At 54.3% G+C, this 17,320-nt stretch overlaps 8 protein-coding genes across 8 annotated transcripts; 6 read left to right on the top strand and 2 right to left on the bottom strand.

Moving 5' to 3' along the window:
• Nucleotides 1–143: 143 nt before the first annotated feature.
• PUNSTDRAFT_135790 (uncharacterized protein) lies at nt 144–1,253 on the top strand (the record flags this gene model as incomplete). The annotated part of the gene is made up of 4 exons (XM_007385332.1): nt 144–272; nt 331–593; nt 655–1,096; nt 1,155–1,253. 4 exons carry the CDS (start codon nt 144–146, stop codon nt 1,251–1,253), a joined length of 933 nt encoding a protein of 310 aa, XP_007385394.1.
• A 95-nt stretch (nt 1,254–1,348) lies between these two features.
• Nucleotides 1,349–2,366, bottom strand: PUNSTDRAFT_114594 (uncharacterized protein; the record flags this gene model as incomplete). Its single annotated transcript, XM_007385331.1, has 6 exons — nt 1,349–1,410; nt 1,466–1,561; nt 1,613–1,720; nt 1,773–1,975; nt 2,031–2,107; nt 2,160–2,366. 6 exons carry the CDS (start codon nt 2,364–2,366, stop codon nt 1,349–1,351), a joined length of 753 nt encoding a protein of 250 aa, XP_007385393.1.
• Nucleotides 2,367–2,559: 193 nt separating this feature from the next.
• Nucleotides 2,560–3,470, top strand: PUNSTDRAFT_23168 (adaptin ear-binding coat-associated protein 1 NECAP-1; the record flags this gene model as incomplete). Its single annotated transcript, XM_007385330.1, has 5 exons — nt 2,560–2,608; nt 2,674–2,840; nt 2,957–3,089; nt 3,141–3,165; nt 3,215–3,470. Coding segments are annotated over 5 exons (630 nt in total), but the record flags the coding sequence as incomplete, so codon positions are not given.
• Nucleotides 3,471–4,636: 1,166 nt separating this feature from the next.
• PUNSTDRAFT_89180 (cellobiohydrolaseII) lies at nt 4,637–6,284 on the top strand (the record flags this gene model as incomplete). Its single annotated transcript, XM_007385329.1, has 6 exons — nt 4,637–4,726; nt 4,784–4,990; nt 5,040–5,373; nt 5,428–5,592; nt 5,645–6,001; nt 6,061–6,284. The coding sequence occupies 6 exons, from the start codon at nt 4,637–4,639 to the stop codon at nt 6,249–6,251; spliced, it is 1,344 nt and encodes a 447-aa protein (XP_007385391.1). The 3' UTR covers nt 6,252–6,284.
• Nucleotides 6,285–6,514: 230 nt separating this feature from the next.
• Nucleotides 6,515–8,634, top strand: PUNSTDRAFT_121312 (cysteine desulfurase NFS1). Its single transcript, XM_007385328.1, has 8 exons — nt 6,515–6,738; nt 6,788–6,870; nt 6,923–7,054; nt 7,106–7,243; nt 7,296–7,784; nt 7,979–8,140; nt 8,197–8,393; nt 8,447–8,634. Exons 1-8 carry the CDS (start codon nt 6,561–6,563, stop codon nt 8,508–8,510), a joined length of 1,443 nt encoding a protein of 480 aa, XP_007385390.1. The 5' UTR covers nt 6,515–6,560; the 3' UTR covers nt 8,511–8,634.
• Nucleotides 8,635–8,762: 128 nt separating this feature from the next.
• PUNSTDRAFT_71302 (uncharacterized protein) lies at nt 8,763–10,061 on the top strand (the record flags this gene model as incomplete). The annotated part of the gene is made up of 9 exons (XM_007385327.1): nt 8,763–8,790; nt 8,842–8,925; nt 8,971–9,002; nt 9,052–9,104; nt 9,157–9,216; nt 9,282–9,351; nt 9,443–9,516; nt 9,566–9,668; nt 9,717–10,061. The coding sequence occupies 9 exons, from the start codon at nt 8,763–8,765 to the stop codon at nt 10,059–10,061; spliced, it is 849 nt and encodes a 282-aa protein (XP_007385389.1).
• A 622-nt stretch (nt 10,062–10,683) lies between these two features.
• PUNSTDRAFT_126950 (RNI-like protein) lies at nt 10,684–12,943 on the bottom strand (the record flags this gene model as incomplete). Its single annotated transcript, XM_007385326.1, has 9 exons — nt 10,684–11,129; nt 11,187–11,255; nt 11,311–11,431; nt 11,500–11,576; nt 11,629–11,831; nt 11,889–12,185; nt 12,234–12,333; nt 12,397–12,677; nt 12,747–12,943. The coding sequence occupies 9 exons, from the start codon at nt 12,941–12,943 to the stop codon at nt 10,747–10,749; spliced, it is 1,728 nt and encodes a 575-aa protein (XP_007385388.1). The 3' UTR covers nt 10,684–10,746.
• Nucleotides 12,944–13,364: 421 nt separating this feature from the next.
• PUNSTDRAFT_144651 (uncharacterized protein) lies at nt 13,365–17,150 on the top strand (the record flags this gene model as incomplete). The annotated part of the gene is made up of 5 exons (XM_007385325.1): nt 13,365–13,556; nt 13,608–13,662; nt 13,723–14,207; nt 14,261–16,316; nt 16,390–17,150. The coding sequence occupies 5 exons, from the start codon at nt 13,365–13,367 to the stop codon at nt 17,148–17,150; spliced, it is 3,549 nt and encodes a 1,182-aa protein (XP_007385387.1).
• Between the last annotated feature and the right edge of the window lie 170 nt (nt 17,151–17,320).

Here is a 17,320-nt window from a genome sequence, read left to right as displayed (position 1 = left end):
GTTTGATTGCCATCTTGGGAATGTCATGAGGGCGCTGCGGCTTCAAGTTCAATGCAGCTTCAGAATCATAACGTGCCGACTGCATGCTCAGGCTAACCCCCCACATGTCGCGGCTCACATCCAGGGTCATATCTCCACGCAGCATGTCTTCAGTCAAGGCGCGTAGTCCTGCTGAGCCCAGGCTTTCAGCCAGCCTCGTCGTGATCAACGAGACAGACCATGTGCTCCTGGTCCAACGGGCATTTTCCTCGGGGTCCTTTCCTGGAGTACATGTTCGCATGGAATTCGCCTTGAATGTCTTACGCTCGCTAAGTTATCACCTGATCGTAGGTGTTTCCAGGAGGCCATTTTGATCCCTCGCAAGATGCTTCGGTCGAACTCACCGCAATACGAGAGACCTTTGAGGAGACCGGCCTACTCCTTGGCATGGACGGCGAGCCCGCGCTGGACAACACAGCTCTGAATAGTGCTCGGAAAGATCTGTATACGGGCAAGATCGCATTCCCCGCGCTTCTCAACGAGTGCAATGTGCACCCTATCCCAGACAAGTTGCTGCCATTCACGCAATGGATCACTCCAGCAAGCGCCCCTAGGTAAGCACGAAGCCTAATATCATATGCAATGAAAATGCTCAATTCAAAGGGCTGCGTTCAGACGCTTTCATACACATTTTTTCGTGACATTCCTGTCGGAGGTCGATGACGGCGCAAGACCAGCTGCGGCGGCTCAAGGAGTTCACGAACAGAGAATGCCGACGCCGGATGGCGGCCTTGAAGTCTTTTCTACGCGTTTCTTACGTCCGTCGGTGGTGCTCGAGCAATTCCGACGCAAAGAGATCGCTTTGATGCCGCCGCAGTTCTACATCTTGTCTGTACTCGCAGATATCTTTGCGGCGCAGAATCGGAGTCGAGAGCAACAGCATGCTTCCATCCGCCAGCTTTCAGCTGGGCCTTTCGGACGTGCGGTATTCAATCCGTTGGCTTTGCCGAAGCGTGATAACCAAGCCCCGACAATCATGACTTACGAGAGCGACGAAGAGCGCGGTGGCCCTAAAGGGCGACGGCATCGTTCAGTAATAAAATTCGGGCCAAGTGGAGTGAGCATAAGCACATGTCACAAATTCCTCCGTACACGCGGCTCAGCGCACTTGGCAGGTTTCAAGCGAGATGTCCTTGGAGCGCAATTTCGACATCTTCACGGAATTTTTCGAAACACCATCCACGCCCGGCCAGCTACCAATCGCCAAACTGTGACGTGTAGGACTGTGTAGGAGCCATTCAGTATATTCTCCAGTGACGGTCGTAGTCGTTCGAAACAATGAGAGCGCTCTTCAGGGGGTTTGCAGAGGTTACGCCTCCATGGTCGACACAGCGCTCGTGATGTGGTCGAATGTCGCCAAAGTCGATGGCGCTGGTGCTAGCAATATAAGTGCCGCACAAAGCGTTCCAGGATCTTAACTGCGCACCTCCTATAACCGCGCCTGGAGAAGCCGGATTTGAGATGGCTCGAGGGGTGAGTATTTGGGAAGCAGAATCAAACGTCCAGTTCTGGACCGCAGAGGCTACAAAACGATCCGTCAGCATACCTATGTCTCAATTTTAGGTTGGCTGACCTTGAGGCAACTGTTCGGTTGGAAGACCAAGGTACTTGGAGGTAAGTGATGCTGGGATCGAGGTGTATGCTTTCGCAAGAAGAATGGCGGTTCTTTGACGGAAATGCTCTATGCGTTGCTTGATTATTAATGCGTCTACATGAATCGACAGGTAACTGACCAACGAATGCTCTGACCATTTGCCTAAAGAGTTTGGCAAATATTTCATCCGGTACATCCAGCGTGTATAACTGCTCTGCGCGACTATAAATTTGCGCATATTCACGGTCCGTGACTGATGCAACCAGACCGAGCAGCGCTTGGACGAGCGAAAGGGATGTGAGGTTATTAGGAAGACGGGCGATTGCGTAGCTTGCAGAGGATCTGTATCGGGAAGTGTTGGATGTGTGCTCATCGTGGTCAAAGCACTAGTACTCACAGGTCATCCACAATCAGATATGCAAGGACCAAGGGAGCGACGACAAATAAGCGTTCTTGCTTTCGATCGCCTTGACACTGGTTGAGGCGTCAAACGTGGAGTCTGGGGACCATCTGCATCGGAACACACGTTTAGATCGATCAACTCGGCGCTCTGAGCCAGTTCCAAATAACGCCCTTCTGCTCCTAGATCAGCCAAATCGCTCAGGCCAGCGCGGTACACGCCACCGCCCTGAGCTTCCTTGCTCATAGGTTGTGCCGGCGGCTCAGGGGGAGCCGGGTTGGCTTGGGGAGCGACTGAAGACGTCTGCTCGGGCACATCGCGTTCTTGATCCATTTTTTCTGCCGCTGTGGTTGGAGGAGGAGTGGACGGGCCTGCGTTGTTCATTGTTAATGGTACTGAATGAAGACGCGCTTACAAGAGCCTGGTGCTCGATCGGTCCGCCAACTTCGGGGTTATATGCGTGGCAGTGCCGTGCGTATGCTCTGCGGCTTTGCCTCAGATCAGGACCCTGCACGAAGAGCTTGGTATGGATGACGAGGTCGAGTCTATCCTTTACATCGGGAGAGAAGTCAATGGTGAAGACCCTGCTCGAGCCTGGATACAACATACCGCGGAGCGCTCACAGCACAGCATACTGCAGTCTACAAGATTCCCCCGTTGAAGGCGAACGAAGGGCATCGCGCAAATGACTGGGGAGATCTCGCTCAGCCGTTATGGAAGGGTCGTATGCGGATCATTGAGAAGTCTTCCGGTGTCTCCATCTTGTTTGAGGACCCGTCGACGGGTGCGTATTCATCCGCTATTGAGGTTCGCAGTACACTGATCAGGAACTATGGGCAGGCGAATGTGCGTGATGCACGTTAGAGGCACGAAGCTCGTGCTTCAAGTTAATGTCCATCTTCATAGTGTTTGCGCAGACGAAGTACGACCCGGCCAAGCCCCCAATTGAAGCTGTCTTGGACTCATCGCGGTACTTCGTCGTACGCGTGGAAGATGGCGGCCGGAAAGCATACATAGGCATGGGATTTGCTGATCGCTCAGATAGCTTCGATTTCAGTCGGTGAACATATCGTTTGTCCGGAACGATTAACTAATGCACAAACATAGATGTTGCTCTCCAAGACTATACAAAGTAAGAACAGTTGTCCTCTGATATAGGATGTAGCTGATATCTCGTATAGGAGATGGAAAGCGTCCATGAACCCACCGTCTCCGACGGAAGACAAACCTTCTCCCCACGTCCCTGTTGGGCCTAAGAAGGATTACTCGCTGAAAGAGGGTCAGACATTCTCCATATCCATTCCAGGGAAGACCAGCACGAAGACAGGTGCTTCTTTGTCAAGCGGAACAGACCTTCTTGGAGGATTGGGCGGCGGCGGGAACAGCAGCTCAGGCGCTAGTACAGGAGCTTTCCCGTTGTTGCCTCCTCCCCCCAGTGCGCCGAAGAGGAGGTAATCATGCAGATACAGGACAGCAAGGCGGGCATTCCTCCCTTCGGAACTATATGGAAGCCTATGAGAGTATCACTATCCACTCAGTCGATCTGTGTCATACCGACACATATTTCATTCAATGTAATGACTAGGTTCAATGGATCAGTGTCGTGTTCCAATGTTGCACCTGCAATGCGCTCGAGACGACCTATATTGCCTCATTCATGCAACATGTCTTGCACACCATTTGCGCTCCCGGACGCATATTCAGTATGCAATCTCGGTTGCTCGGGGCAAAGGACTTCGGAGCTTCAGCGCTAAGAAGTACCTCAACTAGCGATCCTCGACATCAAGGCATCAGTACATCAGGACATCAGGAATGTGCCTGACATCATGACTACATAGTCCGCACCGAGGTCATTCCGAGTTCATTGACATGAATAACGCTGGTGGCATTCATCGGCACCTGGAAACCAAACATGACGACAAGGGAATAATACCGCCTCTTGACGCACCGAAGATAGACAGTGTTTCCCGACGAATGTCAATAAGTGGACGACTTCCTAAGGTAGACCACAGTGTTGGTGAAGCAGGACGCTTTTTGGCGTCCAAAGGATACCGTTTATGTCAGCAAATACGGCGCGGCACACGTGCTCTCGGGAGCTCTCAGTAGCAAAGTTCACTCAGCTTGAAGTTCGTAGATGATTTACAGCTGCCCCGGTGCTTAGGCCTGCTTGCCAGCGGATTTATACATGAAAATGTATTGACAGAAGCTACCTTGGCAACTATCGCATTTTCTCTGCATGGTATTCCTCGCCGAAGATGCGCTCAGACAGGAATTCGAGCCTATCCCCGGTTACCCATCCGAATATGAACCGACTGTCACCAGTGCTTCTTTCAACCTCAATATAAAGCATCTTCATGCTCGGATGAACCACGCGACCTCATGACCGGACTTGCAGGTCGTCAGTGACCTCCGCACGTGTACTCCGACGTGTTCCCGCCGGATGGTTCGGTTCAAAACCGGATTATTCGGCACTCACTTGTGGCTTGAACGACTGGAGATGCGGATCTCCCCAGGTATATAACCGTGCAGATGTCGAAGAGCAATCCATAGGATCCACGATCCCACCCAACCTCTGGTCATCTATCTCGCCCGGCGATTCTCAGATGTTCAAATACGCCGCACTCCTTGCTTTCGTGTCTGTGGTGACTGCGCAGTCGCAGCTCTACGGACAATGCGGTGGAATTGGCTGGACAGTAAGCGACTCCTTGTATTGAGCTGGCCCTCTTTACTGATTTGATTCGAATTGCAAGGGCTCGACAACCTGCGTTGCCGGCGCTACCTGCACGGTACTCAACGACTACTACTCTCAGTGCTTGCCTGGGGCCGCCAGCAGCAGCAGCACGCCCACGACCGTCTCTTCGAGTCACTCCACCACGACCGCCTCGTCTACCGGCACGAGCAGCGCTCCTACGTCTACCGCGACCCCAGCGGCTGGTAACCCCTTCGAAGGCTACACGGTAAGTTGGTCAACGCCCGATACAGCTATTGCTTGACAAAAATAAACAGATCTACCTCAGCCCTTATTACGCCAATGAGATCGCCCTTGCTGCAGGCAACATCACCGACTCGACATTAAAGGCCAAGGCTGCGAGTATCGCCAATATCCCGACTTTTACCTGGTTGGACACTGTCGCCAAGGTTCCTGATCTTGGCACCTACCTTGCGGACGCCGACTCTATCCAGAAGAGCACTGGCCAAAAGCAACTCGTGCAAATCGTGGTTTACGACCTGCCCGACCGCGACTGCGCTGCCAAGGCATCCAACGGAGAGTTCAGCATCGCCGACAACGGCCAGGCCAACTACTTCAACTACATGGACCAGATCGTTGCTCAGATTCAGAGTGGGTGCTTGCTACGAAATGCAAAAATATATACTGACGTGTCTGCGCTTGAAGAATACCCTGATGTCCGCGTTGTTGCCGTCATCGAGCCTGATTCGCTAGCAAACTTGGTCACCAACCTGAACGTCCAGAAGTGCGCCAACGCCGAGACGACCTACAAGGCATGCGTCACTTACGCTCTCAAGCAACTCTCGAGCGTCGGCGTGTACCAGTACATGGGTGAGCACAGCTTCTCTACGTGTGTTTCTTGACACAGTCTCATTGCTTATAGATGCCGGTCACGCTGGCTGGCTCGGCTGGCCTGCTAACATCTCCCCCGCGGCCACCCTGTTCACCCAGATGTACCAGGCTGGCGGATCCTCGCCTTTCATCCGCGGTCTTGCTACTAATGTCGCCAACTACAACGCGCTCACCGCGGCAAGCCCCGACCCGATCACCCAAGGCAACCCCAATTACGACGAGTCGCACTACATCAACGCTCTCGCGCCCATGCTCGCGTCGTCGGGCTTCCCCGCGCAATTCATCGTCGACCAGGGCCGCTCTGGTGTCCAGAACATCCGCCAACAGTGGGGTGACTGGTGCAACATCAAGGGTGCCGGCTTTGGTACTCGCCCAACGACCAACACTGGTACGTTATCATCTGCAGCACGTATGCAACCGAAGCTTGACACCCGATTGCTTGCTCAGGTAACTCGTACATCGACTCAATCGTGTGGGTGAAGCCCGGAGGCGAGTGCGATGGTACTAGCAACAGCTCCTCCCCGCGTTACGACAGCACATGTTCGCTCTCGGACGCCGACCAGCCTGCGCCTGAGGCTGGCACATGGTTCCAGGAGTACTTCCAGACCTTGGTCAGCAAGGCCAGCCCTTCCCTCTAAAAATATATGACGTTGTTTTATCTACTATACCTATTTGAATGGATTGTGTTTTCTTGAGCGTATATTTCCTTCTCTGAGGTCCATGCTGAGTGGGCAAGTGAATATCCTCTTCGTATCACTGGGGCGATGTGCGCAATGTAATGCACAATGCCCCTGAACAAGAGTCACCTCCGAGCGAACGCTCCAAATACATGCCGAACACGTGATAGCCTTGACCAAGCACTCACGTCGACACTCGGCACTCGGCCTTCGGCTGGGCTGCTGCGAGGGGTATCTGATAACTCTTCTTGTTCCCCTACATCTGCCGCCATGTTGTCCAGCGTATCGCGCAGCACGTTTGGGAGGACTAGTATCCGTACGGCAGCCAGGCGGGCGGCTGCGAAGGAGGCTCGCCGGTCATTCGTTCAGCCCTCCAACGCGGACCGCGCGAGTGTTGTCGACGTACCGTCCATTTACCAGGACGACAATCTTTTCTCACCGCGTCCTGGTATGTCTCGTCATTTTTGCATAGGTGGCAGGGTCGCTCATGTCACTAGACATGCTCGGGTTCAAGTTAGAGCTACCTCAACGCGAAGGATCGGCAACTGATAAAACTCGTCCCATCTACTTGGACATGCAAGTGAGGAACGCTGGTTAACGTGATTACTGTGTTTCTTAATGTTATCTATCAGGCTACTACCCCTGTGGACCCCCGCGTGCTCGACGCGATGCTCCCCTACTTGACGGATCAATACGGGAATCCTCATAGTAGGACACATGCCTATGGTTGGGAGGCTGAAAAGGGTGTGGAGGAGGCTCGAAAGGCTTGTCGATCGCTCAAGTCCATGGATTTGCTTGACTTAACTTGTCCGCAGAACGTTGCGGATATCATTGGCGCGGATCCTAAAGATATCGTCTTCACATCCGGAGCGACGGAGTCTAACAACATGATCATCAAAGGTGTTGCAAGGTTCCATAAAGAGAAAAAGCGGCATATCATCACGACGCAGACTGTTTGTCTCCGCATCTACATCCCACAATCTACCGGTCTAACGCGATCTGTAGGAACACAAATGTGTATTGGATTCCTGTCGTAAACTGCAAGAAGAGGGTTTCGAAGTCACCTATCTTCCTGTCCAGCGCAACGGCGTCATTGATCTCAACGAGTTGGATGCTGCGATCCGCCCAGACACGTCCCTCGTCTCCATAATGACCGTGAATAACGAGACGGGCGTCATCCAGCCTATGAAGGAGATTGGTCAAATCGTGCGGAAGCATCGTGGAGTGTACCTGCACACGGATGCCGCGCAGGCGGTCGGCAAAATACCGGTGGACGTGAACGAGATGAACGTCGACCTCATGAGCATCTCCGGTCACAAGATCTACGGCCCCAAAGGCGTTGGAGCAGCTTATGTGCGACGCCGCCCGAGGGTGAGGTTGGAGCCTATCTTGAGCGGCGGTGGACAGGAGCGTGGCTTACGGAGTGGTACGCTACCTACGGCGTTGATCGTGGGTATTGGCGCAGCGGCAAAAATTGCAAGACAAGAGATGGCGGTAAGTCCTTGCTGTCTGCAACCCTCCTCATGACGAGACATTGCGCGCCTTTTCTTTTCACCGGGAGCTGGGCGGTTACTACTTTGAACTTGTTTCGAGGTTGCCGGCTTGGCGAGGACCCTGCGTGCAGGGGTACTGAACATTTGTCATGTCCGGATGTTTGCAATCAGTGACTGATGCTTATACTCATACAGCGCGACCACGCACGCATATCGGAATTGTCAGAACGCTTGGTCAACAGTATCAACTCACAAGTAGAGCACGTGGTGCGCAATGGAGACGCTAAGGGATATCCAGGCTGCGTCAACCTTAGCTTTGCCTACGTTGAAGGCGAGAGCTTGCTCATGGCACTGAAGGTCAGTACATCGGCCAATTTCGCCCGGAATAATGGCGATTAATGGTCAACATGCAGGATGTGGCATTGTCATCCGGCAGTGCGTGCACATCCGCGTCTCTGGAGCCGTCATATGTTCTCCGTGCCTTGGGAGCCGCGGAAGACATGGCGCACTCGTCTCTGCGCTTCGGCCTTGGCCGCTTTACCACTGAGGCTGAGGTCGACTACGTCGTCAACAAAATCGTCGCAACCGTTAACAAGCTACGCGAGATGAGGTTCGTTGGGATCACTGATTTCGATGTACGGTATGACTGACATTGACTTACAGTCCACTCTGGGAGATGGTGCAAGAAGGTATTGACATCAGCACCATTGATTGGTCCCAGCATTAGGCAATTTCTTCGCTGTCTGATTCTACGTCCTCATTATTGCATTGCCCTATAACGTGATCCGCTGCATACTTATGTACATAGTACTGGTCCTCCTGGTCCCTAATCCATTGACTCTGTGGTTCTGCGTAAATTACGTATGTCGCCATGCGTGGGGTCCGTGCGAGGGAACCGAGACGCCAGGCGGCGTGGGAGGGCTCGCGCCAGCCTTGATAACCCATCAACGACAGCAAGTTGACTTTACTCTCTCCCGCCATGGCCGCACGTCGTCTTTACCTCGGAAGTGAGCCTGTCGTGCACTGGCCTCACGGGCTAGGCTCATTGTAACTCATAGGGCTCCCACCGGACACTCGCTCTGAGGATGTCTCGAAATTTTTCGATGGCTATGGCCACATTGTCGACTGCCGCGTCATGACCGGTGAGTTCTGTCGGCAGCCTGCCAGGCTTTCCTAACTCTGGGCAGGTTTCGGTTTCGTTGAATTTGAGAGCACCAGAGTCAGTTCATGTACTTTGGAAGCGCGCAGAAGGTTGACCCGAGTTCTAGGACGCGGAAGATGCTCTGAATCATTTCAACGGGAAGCCATTCAACGGCGCCAAGTTGGTACAAGCACTTCGCACGTAGATAAGCACTGACAGCATGTGTCCACAGCATCGTTATCGAGTTCGCCAAGGAGTCTCGTCCCCGTCGTGACGTTTATGAGGCCGATCGGTATGGTTTCTGGTCATCCTAGTAGTTTGCACCTCAAGGAGCTTGTCACTTTTCAGCGCTCCTAGGCCCCGTGCAAGACGTCCTCCTGGGATTCGCCTGATCGTTTCCGGAGTTTCTCGTGACACTAGTTGGCAGGTATGACCGCGTCGACAATGATTCCGTGGAAACGTTCCGGCGCTCGCATGGTATAGATTGGCTGGACAGGCACTCACATTGTTCCATTTAGGACTTGAAAGACTTTGGCCGCGAGGCAGGCAATGTATCTTACGCCGACATCGACCGCGATCACCCTGGAGAGGGGTGAGCTTATACATGGTTAGTCTTGGTTTGATATTGATGTCCGTGATAGGATCCTGGAGTACCTGACGCGTGAAGATGCGGACCGCGCTGTCAGGGAGCTCGATGGCAAGGACCTGCGTGGCCGCCAAGTGCGCGTCGCTCTCGACGATCCTGTGCGTGTCCTTTCCAAGCTTTTCATCCCTAGCTAAAAGACGGTACAGCGCGCTGGTGTTGACAACTATCGCCGTGATGATCGTCGCGATGATCGCGACAGAGGTTCTGATCGTCGTGCTCGTTCCCGCTCGCCTCCCCGTTACGACGACCGGCGTCGTTCACCTCCGCCCAGGAGGGATTATGATGAAAGGAGGCCTGCAGGGTACGACGACCGACGAGGCGGCTATGATGACCGCTACAGAGGTCCTGACCCTTACTATGACCGTAGATCCGAGGGGGATCGACGGGCGCCGCGCGAGGACTATGAAAGGCGCGATGACAGGCGGAGGGACGAACGCTATGATGAAAGGCCACCGAGGACCGCGAACGGCGATGGCGGATGGGCCCGCTAAAACGTTGCACAGGATGGACACATACGGACGTCCTCGATAAAATGGATATTGATGTCGGCCGGGCGTACCGGTGCTTCTTCGGAATTTTCTTGGTCTGTGCCCTTCCTGGCCTGGGTTTATACGCGAGGCGCGAGCTGTATATGGATCCTGGTGGTGGTCGATATGGAATGGTCCCCCGGGCACCCCCATCGAATGATTGTATTCCATCGGACGGACTGGCCGATTTGTCGCGCAACCGGGTTACGAATGGTGCATATACTGGTATCGTCAAGCCTCAAACCCCACAAGTCGGTGATTGCTGTCCCTTGGTGTGGAACTTCGCAAAACGTCCTCCGGACGGTGGGCCATCGTGAGAGAACCGTGGGAAATAGGCGCCTTGTGCCCGGTGGGGATAGCGCGGCTTGCACGCATTTGTGCCCCAGCAAGATCAGTTGCGGATTCCAAACGAGTGTGGTTACCGGCGACTCCGGCGAGGAACATCAGGTGAGTGACCGGTGCTTCATCGCAATCGATATCTTGTCGTATCGTCGCCAATGTTTGTGGTTGTTTTGCAATGCCATTGGCAAGGATCCACACACCGGAGCGTTCACGCATTGTATACGCCGCTAACGGCAAGGGTTATCCAGTATGTGCTGAGGTGGATCACAATAAGGCCTGTTTATTGAACCGGCATTCGTAAGCCAGCTCAAGAATCGATATGTGCTGCTATTGTGGATTGGTCCTCTATACCCCACCATGCCAAGTCCTTGGAGTCGTTGCCCACATCAAGTTCTACCCACCGCACACCTACATCTCTCCGGTTGCTCGCGTCAGAGGATTCAGCATGTATTGCCTCTGAACCCAAATCATCGGTAGCGCTTCTGCTGCCCCCGTCGACTCGCAGCCAGAAACGCACTTTCTTGAATTCACTCGGCCGCCGTGGTGCTGGCTGCGCGCTGCCCTTGAACGATTTCTGCACCTTCGCGCTGAACGCTCGAATGGACATGCTGGGAAGCACGCGGATGGTGGCGGTAGGCGGAGCCTCCGCAAATGAGGGGTCAGACGAAGTCGCCAGTACCAAGTGCACTTCTGAGATCAGGCCCCTCCATGAGGTCAAGACTATGACAGCATTGAGCTACTTCGCACCTATCAGACGACTGCTTAGTTTTTCCCCCGTATTTTTCCGCGGAGTCGCATTATCAGGACGCCCGTGTTCTACCGCCATCAAGTCAGTCTCTCATGACGACAGGGCGACGCAATCAGGACATACTTTTGCAGAGTCGTTCCCACTGTGGGTGCTCTCGTTGACGCGCTTCGTCAGCGGTTGGCCCCTGTTGTGCGATAAGGGAGAGATAGAACAATTCGCAGTCGTTCCTCTCCCGGTCAGTGACCTAACAGTTTCGGGAACAGCCAAGTTGACGCATGACCGTAACCACTGTCGATGTGATGGAGGACACACCTGACTGGCGTCGAGTGTTCGCAAGGATGGGATCTTTGCGACGATAAGCTGGCGGGAGTGCCGCCCGAGAAAGGTATCTAGGAACCATCATCTTAGTCGCGTACGGCGGCGCACAACACAGGTACTTACCGTCAAGGAAGGGGTTTGCAGCTACGCTCAGGCTTTCCAGCTCAGGGCACCACGAAGCCAGCGCATCGATGGATGCCCACGATGTCAATCGGTTGGAAACGAGAGATATATGTTTGATTCCCGACAGTCGGAGGTGTACGTCAGTGGTGTCCTGGCTCGGAATGTTTCCTAGTTTATTTGACGTCAAGATGAGTCGCGTAACACTAGTTGCAAGTAAGTATATCCGGACCATGAGTGCGATGCACAAAACAGATGCGCACGCAGGGCAACGAGTAACGCCGGCGACGATGTCCAGCCAATCATCCAGAGCGTTGGTATCGAGGTTCAAGACTTCGAAGACGGCTGGCTTGACATCATGAGCCTGCTCCTTTGACTGAAGAGAGCCGATATGGTTATATCCTGCTTCTAGCGTCCGTAGCTTTGGCATGACGGATCCAGATGTAACCAACTTTAGGTCATCCCAATTGATAGCCGTAGCGTTCAATTGCAACTCCCGAAGGTTCACAAACGCGGATACGATAGCTCCCGATAGTTTCAATGCGCCGAAGCGGTTGTTGCTTCTCGATGATTAGTGACGGAAAGACTGGCGTGATGCACACCCATACTTCAGTGACAGATGCTCGAGGTTTGCGAGTTCCACAGTGATGGAGGCGACCGTATCCCAGTCGGGTAGGAGGTTCTTTGAAAGGTCCAGTCGGCGTAGACCTGGGAGCGAACTTCATCTGAGTTCCGGTTGACAGCTCCCGAAGCTTCATTGAGTAGACTGACTTGGTGAAGCCCGGCTAATTAGTCCGGGAGCATCGGCAACCGCGACGTTCTCTCCATCAAGGCTGGCATTACGCAGTCGCTCAAGTTGCGCTAAGTTGCTCCTGATCCTGTCGAGGCCGACAACCTCGACCTCGATTGCACCCTTAGATGACCCCAGAGTGACCCATTCTTCCGAAGAGCCGTGTAGATCTTCTACGTATTTTGAGCGGAGTGCAGTAAGAAACGAGAATCCCCAGTTGATGGCTGAAGTATCTCGTATGAACGATCCAGCACCAGGATGCCTACATGCAGCGCCAATGCGAATCAAATCACCGTGGCGTCATAAGGGAGATAGGTTGAGCATAGCTCACAGACATGAGAAGTAGCGCTTGCCGCCCTTCGTACCATCATGCTTGCCGCGAAGAGGATCGTCCCATTCGACACCTAGCCACTCTCTTCTTGTGCCATCCACGGGGCCGATATATCGAATCGTGCCCAATTGTCCATTGAGGTTGAACCGAGAGCCGACGCGACAACGTGAGTTCTCAAGATTCTCTGAATGGGGCATTACTGAGATATCGGGCCTACAAGCAGAAACGCAACAAGAGTAGAATATAGTGCCTCGGGAGTTCGAGGTAAAAGTATCGCGGCTGTACCGCGGTGACCGTGAGGCAGAATTCCAAATCAGGCCGGCCACCCTCGCAGCTTTTCACATAAGTCACTCTCTGTCGCCCACTGCCGTCCTCCTCTTGAGCCCTGCTGCTGTTGTTTACGCCCTCAACCATCATCCGATATAAGCTGTGGCAGCTCGACATACGGAAGAACCAAAACCCTTTGCGAGTTTGAGCGCGAAAATTCACGTAAAGGCCACGGGTTCGAGCCACGAAGTCACCTCCGCGGTTGTGGACCTGGACGCGCCGCGAAAGCGCGTTTCTCTCACTCAACAACGCGTCTTTCTTCTGTTCAACGACACCCAACGCGTCTGAAGGATGCAGACGCCATCTTTCTCGCGACATGCACGCACCCTCAGCCCCCCGCTATCAAATGCCGGCTCCTCCCACGCATTTACCATCGGCCCTACAACTCCGGGACAGCAGCAGAAGATCAATGTAACACGACTTGCGATCGAAGGGAAGGTGAAAGACGGTTTTCACGATGCTAGGATCCGCATGTATCTCAAGGTTAGTCGTTTGATTACCCCTGTCTCCGTGACCGTTGAAAAGGCTACGTAGATTTCCCTCCCTGCAGAGAACCTCACTCCGGAGTCTGCAATCCCATTGTTCCCTGGTGGGATAAGTCCTGTAATCAAATGGTCCTCCATCTTCTGACACATCGTTTCAATCATAGAGGAAAATCTAAAGATTCTTAACTCACAAGTGCACCCGCTGGACTCGAACTCAGCACCGTACGACTTCACCTCCTCTACTTCCCCGCTGCTGCACAATGCTGCTCGAGCACTCGGACTCCCTCGTCGTACACAGGAATCCTACCTATCGTTGTTCGGTCATCAGTCTTCCTCACGAATCCCTCATTTGATGTCGCCGGCCATGAGCCGCGCATCGTCTTCGTCAAGCGCTTCGGGAGTTAATTCAGCTCCTTTAGACGATAGATACACCGGTATCGTCACGGTCATTGGGTATTATGTAACCTATGTCCTGCCAAAGGAGTTTCCCCCGCGGTACCTGAACGGTTACGAAGCGGAGTACTCTGGCAGAAGCACACCTTCTTCTCGGCCCCGCGCGTCTGTTGGGGAACGGAACATCGTCCAGTTCATGGCAGCAATCGACATGGCCGTGCCTTTGACAACGAGACCCCCAAGAGCCCCGTACATGGTATGCTCTCCGCCATTCATGGCCCTAAAGTAGAGATCTGACCTGTCGCGCAGCTTTCTGTACCAACTCCTCGTTGCCTCTCGAATCATATTCGACTCCGCCTGTTTCTCCCAGAACCGTCCCGGTCCACAGCGTCCTCTTTCGCGTCCTTATCCTCTGCCGAAGAGTCGGAGCCTGCTTCATGGGACCTCCATGTTGAACCGCATGTCACACGCTCCACATCCTCGCATCATTCTCGCTCGCAGTCCTCCAATTACAGCGAGCGCTACGCAGTTGGACAGTTATCTGACGACGAAAGCAGCGAATCAAGCAGCACAGTTGGCTTTAGTGACGGATGCGGTATACAAGGAACCTTCCCAAGTGCGGAAAGGATTCGCATCCGGTGGGCGAAGCCGATTATGGGCGTGAACGGCTCCGATGAGATGCGACGCGTCGGCGTGACGGAGGCCAAGGGAGAGATGATCGCCTCGGTCCTTGGGAGGGCGCGGACTGAAGAAGGAGACGAAGGCGTAGCGATGCGGATTGATTACAGAGGGACATGCTCTGGGGTATGGTTTCCCGGCGCTGCCACAAAGCTGGGCCTGGATGTGGGGCTTGAGAGCCAGGGATGCGATGTGCGCTGGCTTCCGGGTTCTCCACCAGGTTGGGAAGTCAGTGGAAGCCAAGGATTTATAGACTGGAACGCGGGTTCGTCACAAGGGAGCCATACGCAGTCGCTTGAGCCTCCCGAGATCGCTGTTTCGACCAGGACACCGAATGGCCACGCGCAACCAACGGATTCTATGCTCAGGCATAACGGTTCTGGCTCTGTCAGCTCCCTGCTCCGAGCGCCGCTGCCGGCGCATAATGTACCTGACTATTCCTTTGAGGGCTCACCGGCCTCAAGCCCGAGTGGGACGGTCTCATCGCTGAGCGCACCTGCAAGTGCGTACTTCGACGGCAAGAACCGTGCTGCAATGCCAAACGGTGTATCCGGTGGGCAGACCACGAAAAATGCCCAACCTGGCATGCCATTAACAATCCAACTGAACATCAACCACCTTATGCCTCCTGCTAAGAACCTCTTTTCATTCAGCATCTCCGGCACGCTCCTCGTCATACCGCAATCCGACATCTCCCATTCACGCTCCTCGTCAAGGCTGGGTGACTTTGCATCCGACATCGTCGCAATCCCTCGTTTACGCGTGCTCGTCGCTGAAAAGGAGTCGGTCTCTACCGTCGTTCGAAACGAGATCCGGGACTCGACGGTGGAGATTTACAACGCGAAGGGCGACGTACGTGACGCTCAGACTCGCAAGACTGTGGTACAACCTGGGTCCGAAGGGCGCTGCGGGTCTAGCGGTGGACGTGTCACAATTAAGAGCTTCGCAAAGGCAGTCAAAGACGAGGAGAGAAACACGGAAACCGACAAGTTCCGATCTGTGAAACGCTCTCAGGTGCACGATGGTCACACTCGCAGCCGAGTCAACTCCACGGCCTCCGCCAAGGACAGCAAGGTGGCCGAATCGCTGAAACTGAGACGGCGCAGGGACGGCCCCCTGATTATTACACGCGTTCACGCTACGATTACACCTTTGCTGGCGCCTAACGTCGAAAAGACTGGCAGATCGGGTGCGGACGTGCCGGATTCGTATGCTGTCAGCTTGACGCTTCCCGCACCCGCAGACGCGGACACGGAATGGCTCGAATTCGGGCTTGCTCAGTCAGGCTTTGCTGCTCCCGCTGCAGAACCTTCTAGCGGCGGGAAGCCGCCCACGGCAGACGACGGGCGTCCTCCACGACCAGAGCTTATCTGCGTCAGCGTTGGCGGGGTACCGGTGAGGTACGAGAACACGGTGGCGGTTCCACGAGACAATGATCAGGGTGACGTGCCTGCCCTGGGAGAGGGTGGGAAGAAGTGGCTCAGCTGGGTCAGGGTGCATGTCGGCGTCGCAAGCGGGGAGGATGTAAGGGTGGTTTACCAGGTCAAAGTCGGCGTCGGCCCCGAGAATTGCGATGGCAAGTCGAGGAACAAGCAGAGCACGAGGTTACCGGCGACGTGGGGGGTGTTTCTGCCATGCTTTGCTCTACCAGTGGGTGAGCTGCTGGTTGACATCGAGACCCCGACTGGTGCGTTTTTTTTCCAAATTCGATACTCCACTATCTGATCCACATCATGCAATGGCACTGATTATTCTCCCAGGCCTCGTAATCACATCACTACGCTCGAATCTCGCTCACGAGCAGGTCCGCTTCGGGGCTTACGGCACGGAGTGCCACCGTTTGCGACATTATGCCTCGGATATGCTTTTCCTGCCATCTATCGCTATGACGCTCGACGTCCCTGCCTCGAAGACGGCGCCGAGCCGACGGCTTCGTCGACATGCCGCGAACGCTATGCCGTTCTTGACATGGACTGCTCACATGCTCCTCCTTGCTCTCGTGCTCGTAGGCGTGCACAACCTTGCCAAGGAGATCCAGCGTCGCGGGAACGAGCTGTCATACCCCCGTGATGGTATGGCTCCGACGTGCGCAACGAACGCCGATACCTTCACGATTACAGCTACGACGACCGCCACCCTTACCGTCCACGCGATGCCGAGCGCTGAGCCATCGTCTAGGAAGAGCACCCCAAAGGAACCCAGCGCGTCCGAACGCAGGTCCACCACCCTGCCTTCACCTGAGGTTACCATATGGCCTGATCCTATGCCGGAGCAGACGCCTGTCGTGGTCACGCCGGACTCGACGGCATTCCACCGCGTTAAGCCCGAAGCAACTGCGATGGATCACCGCGGCTCCTTGCTGCCGACATATGCCATGCCTTTCACTTGGCCCCTGCAATTTGACTTTGATATCACAGTTCCGCGTATAGCCAGGCAAACCGCGCATTCTCTCGTGCATCAGGTGCACAAATTATGGCAAGTCATGCGAACAATCTATCATTATCCCCTCCCTCCAACATAACATTGCTACTTACTCTTGGACCGCGTCCAAAGCTGTATGATGCTCTATATTCTCTTCGCTTGCTGGAGTATCTGTTCTATATGAATGCTCCCTAATCACGCTTGCTCACTCATCGCTTAATGTACTGCACCTAGTATTATGTGGTATGTAATAATGTATGGTACGAGACT

Source organism: Punctularia strigosozonata, assembly GCF_000264995.1.
Source record: "Punctularia strigosozonata HHB-11173 SS5 unplaced genomic scaffold PUNSTscaffold_9, whole genome shotgun sequence".
NCBI lineage: Eukaryota > Fungi > Basidiomycota > Agaricomycetes > Corticiales > Punctulariaceae > Punctularia > Punctularia strigosozonata.
The sequence above is the reverse complement of the archived record's forward strand: the minus strand, read 5'-3'. Positions and strand labels throughout refer to the sequence as shown.

Bases quoted from the DNA above. Each gene is read 5' to 3' on its own strand.
- PUNSTDRAFT_121312 (XM_007385328.1), top strand. From the start codon at position 6,561: ATGTTGTCCAGCGTATCGCGCAGCACGTTTGGGAGGACTAGTATCCGT. The intron at 7,244-7,295 runs GTTTGTCTCCGC...CGCGATCTGTAG, and splicing joins ATATCATCACGACGCAGACT to GAACACAAATGTGTATTGGA. The intron at 7,785-7,978 runs GTAAGTCCTTGC...ATACTCATACAG, and splicing joins TTGCAAGACAAGAGATGGCG to CGCGACCACGCACGCATATC.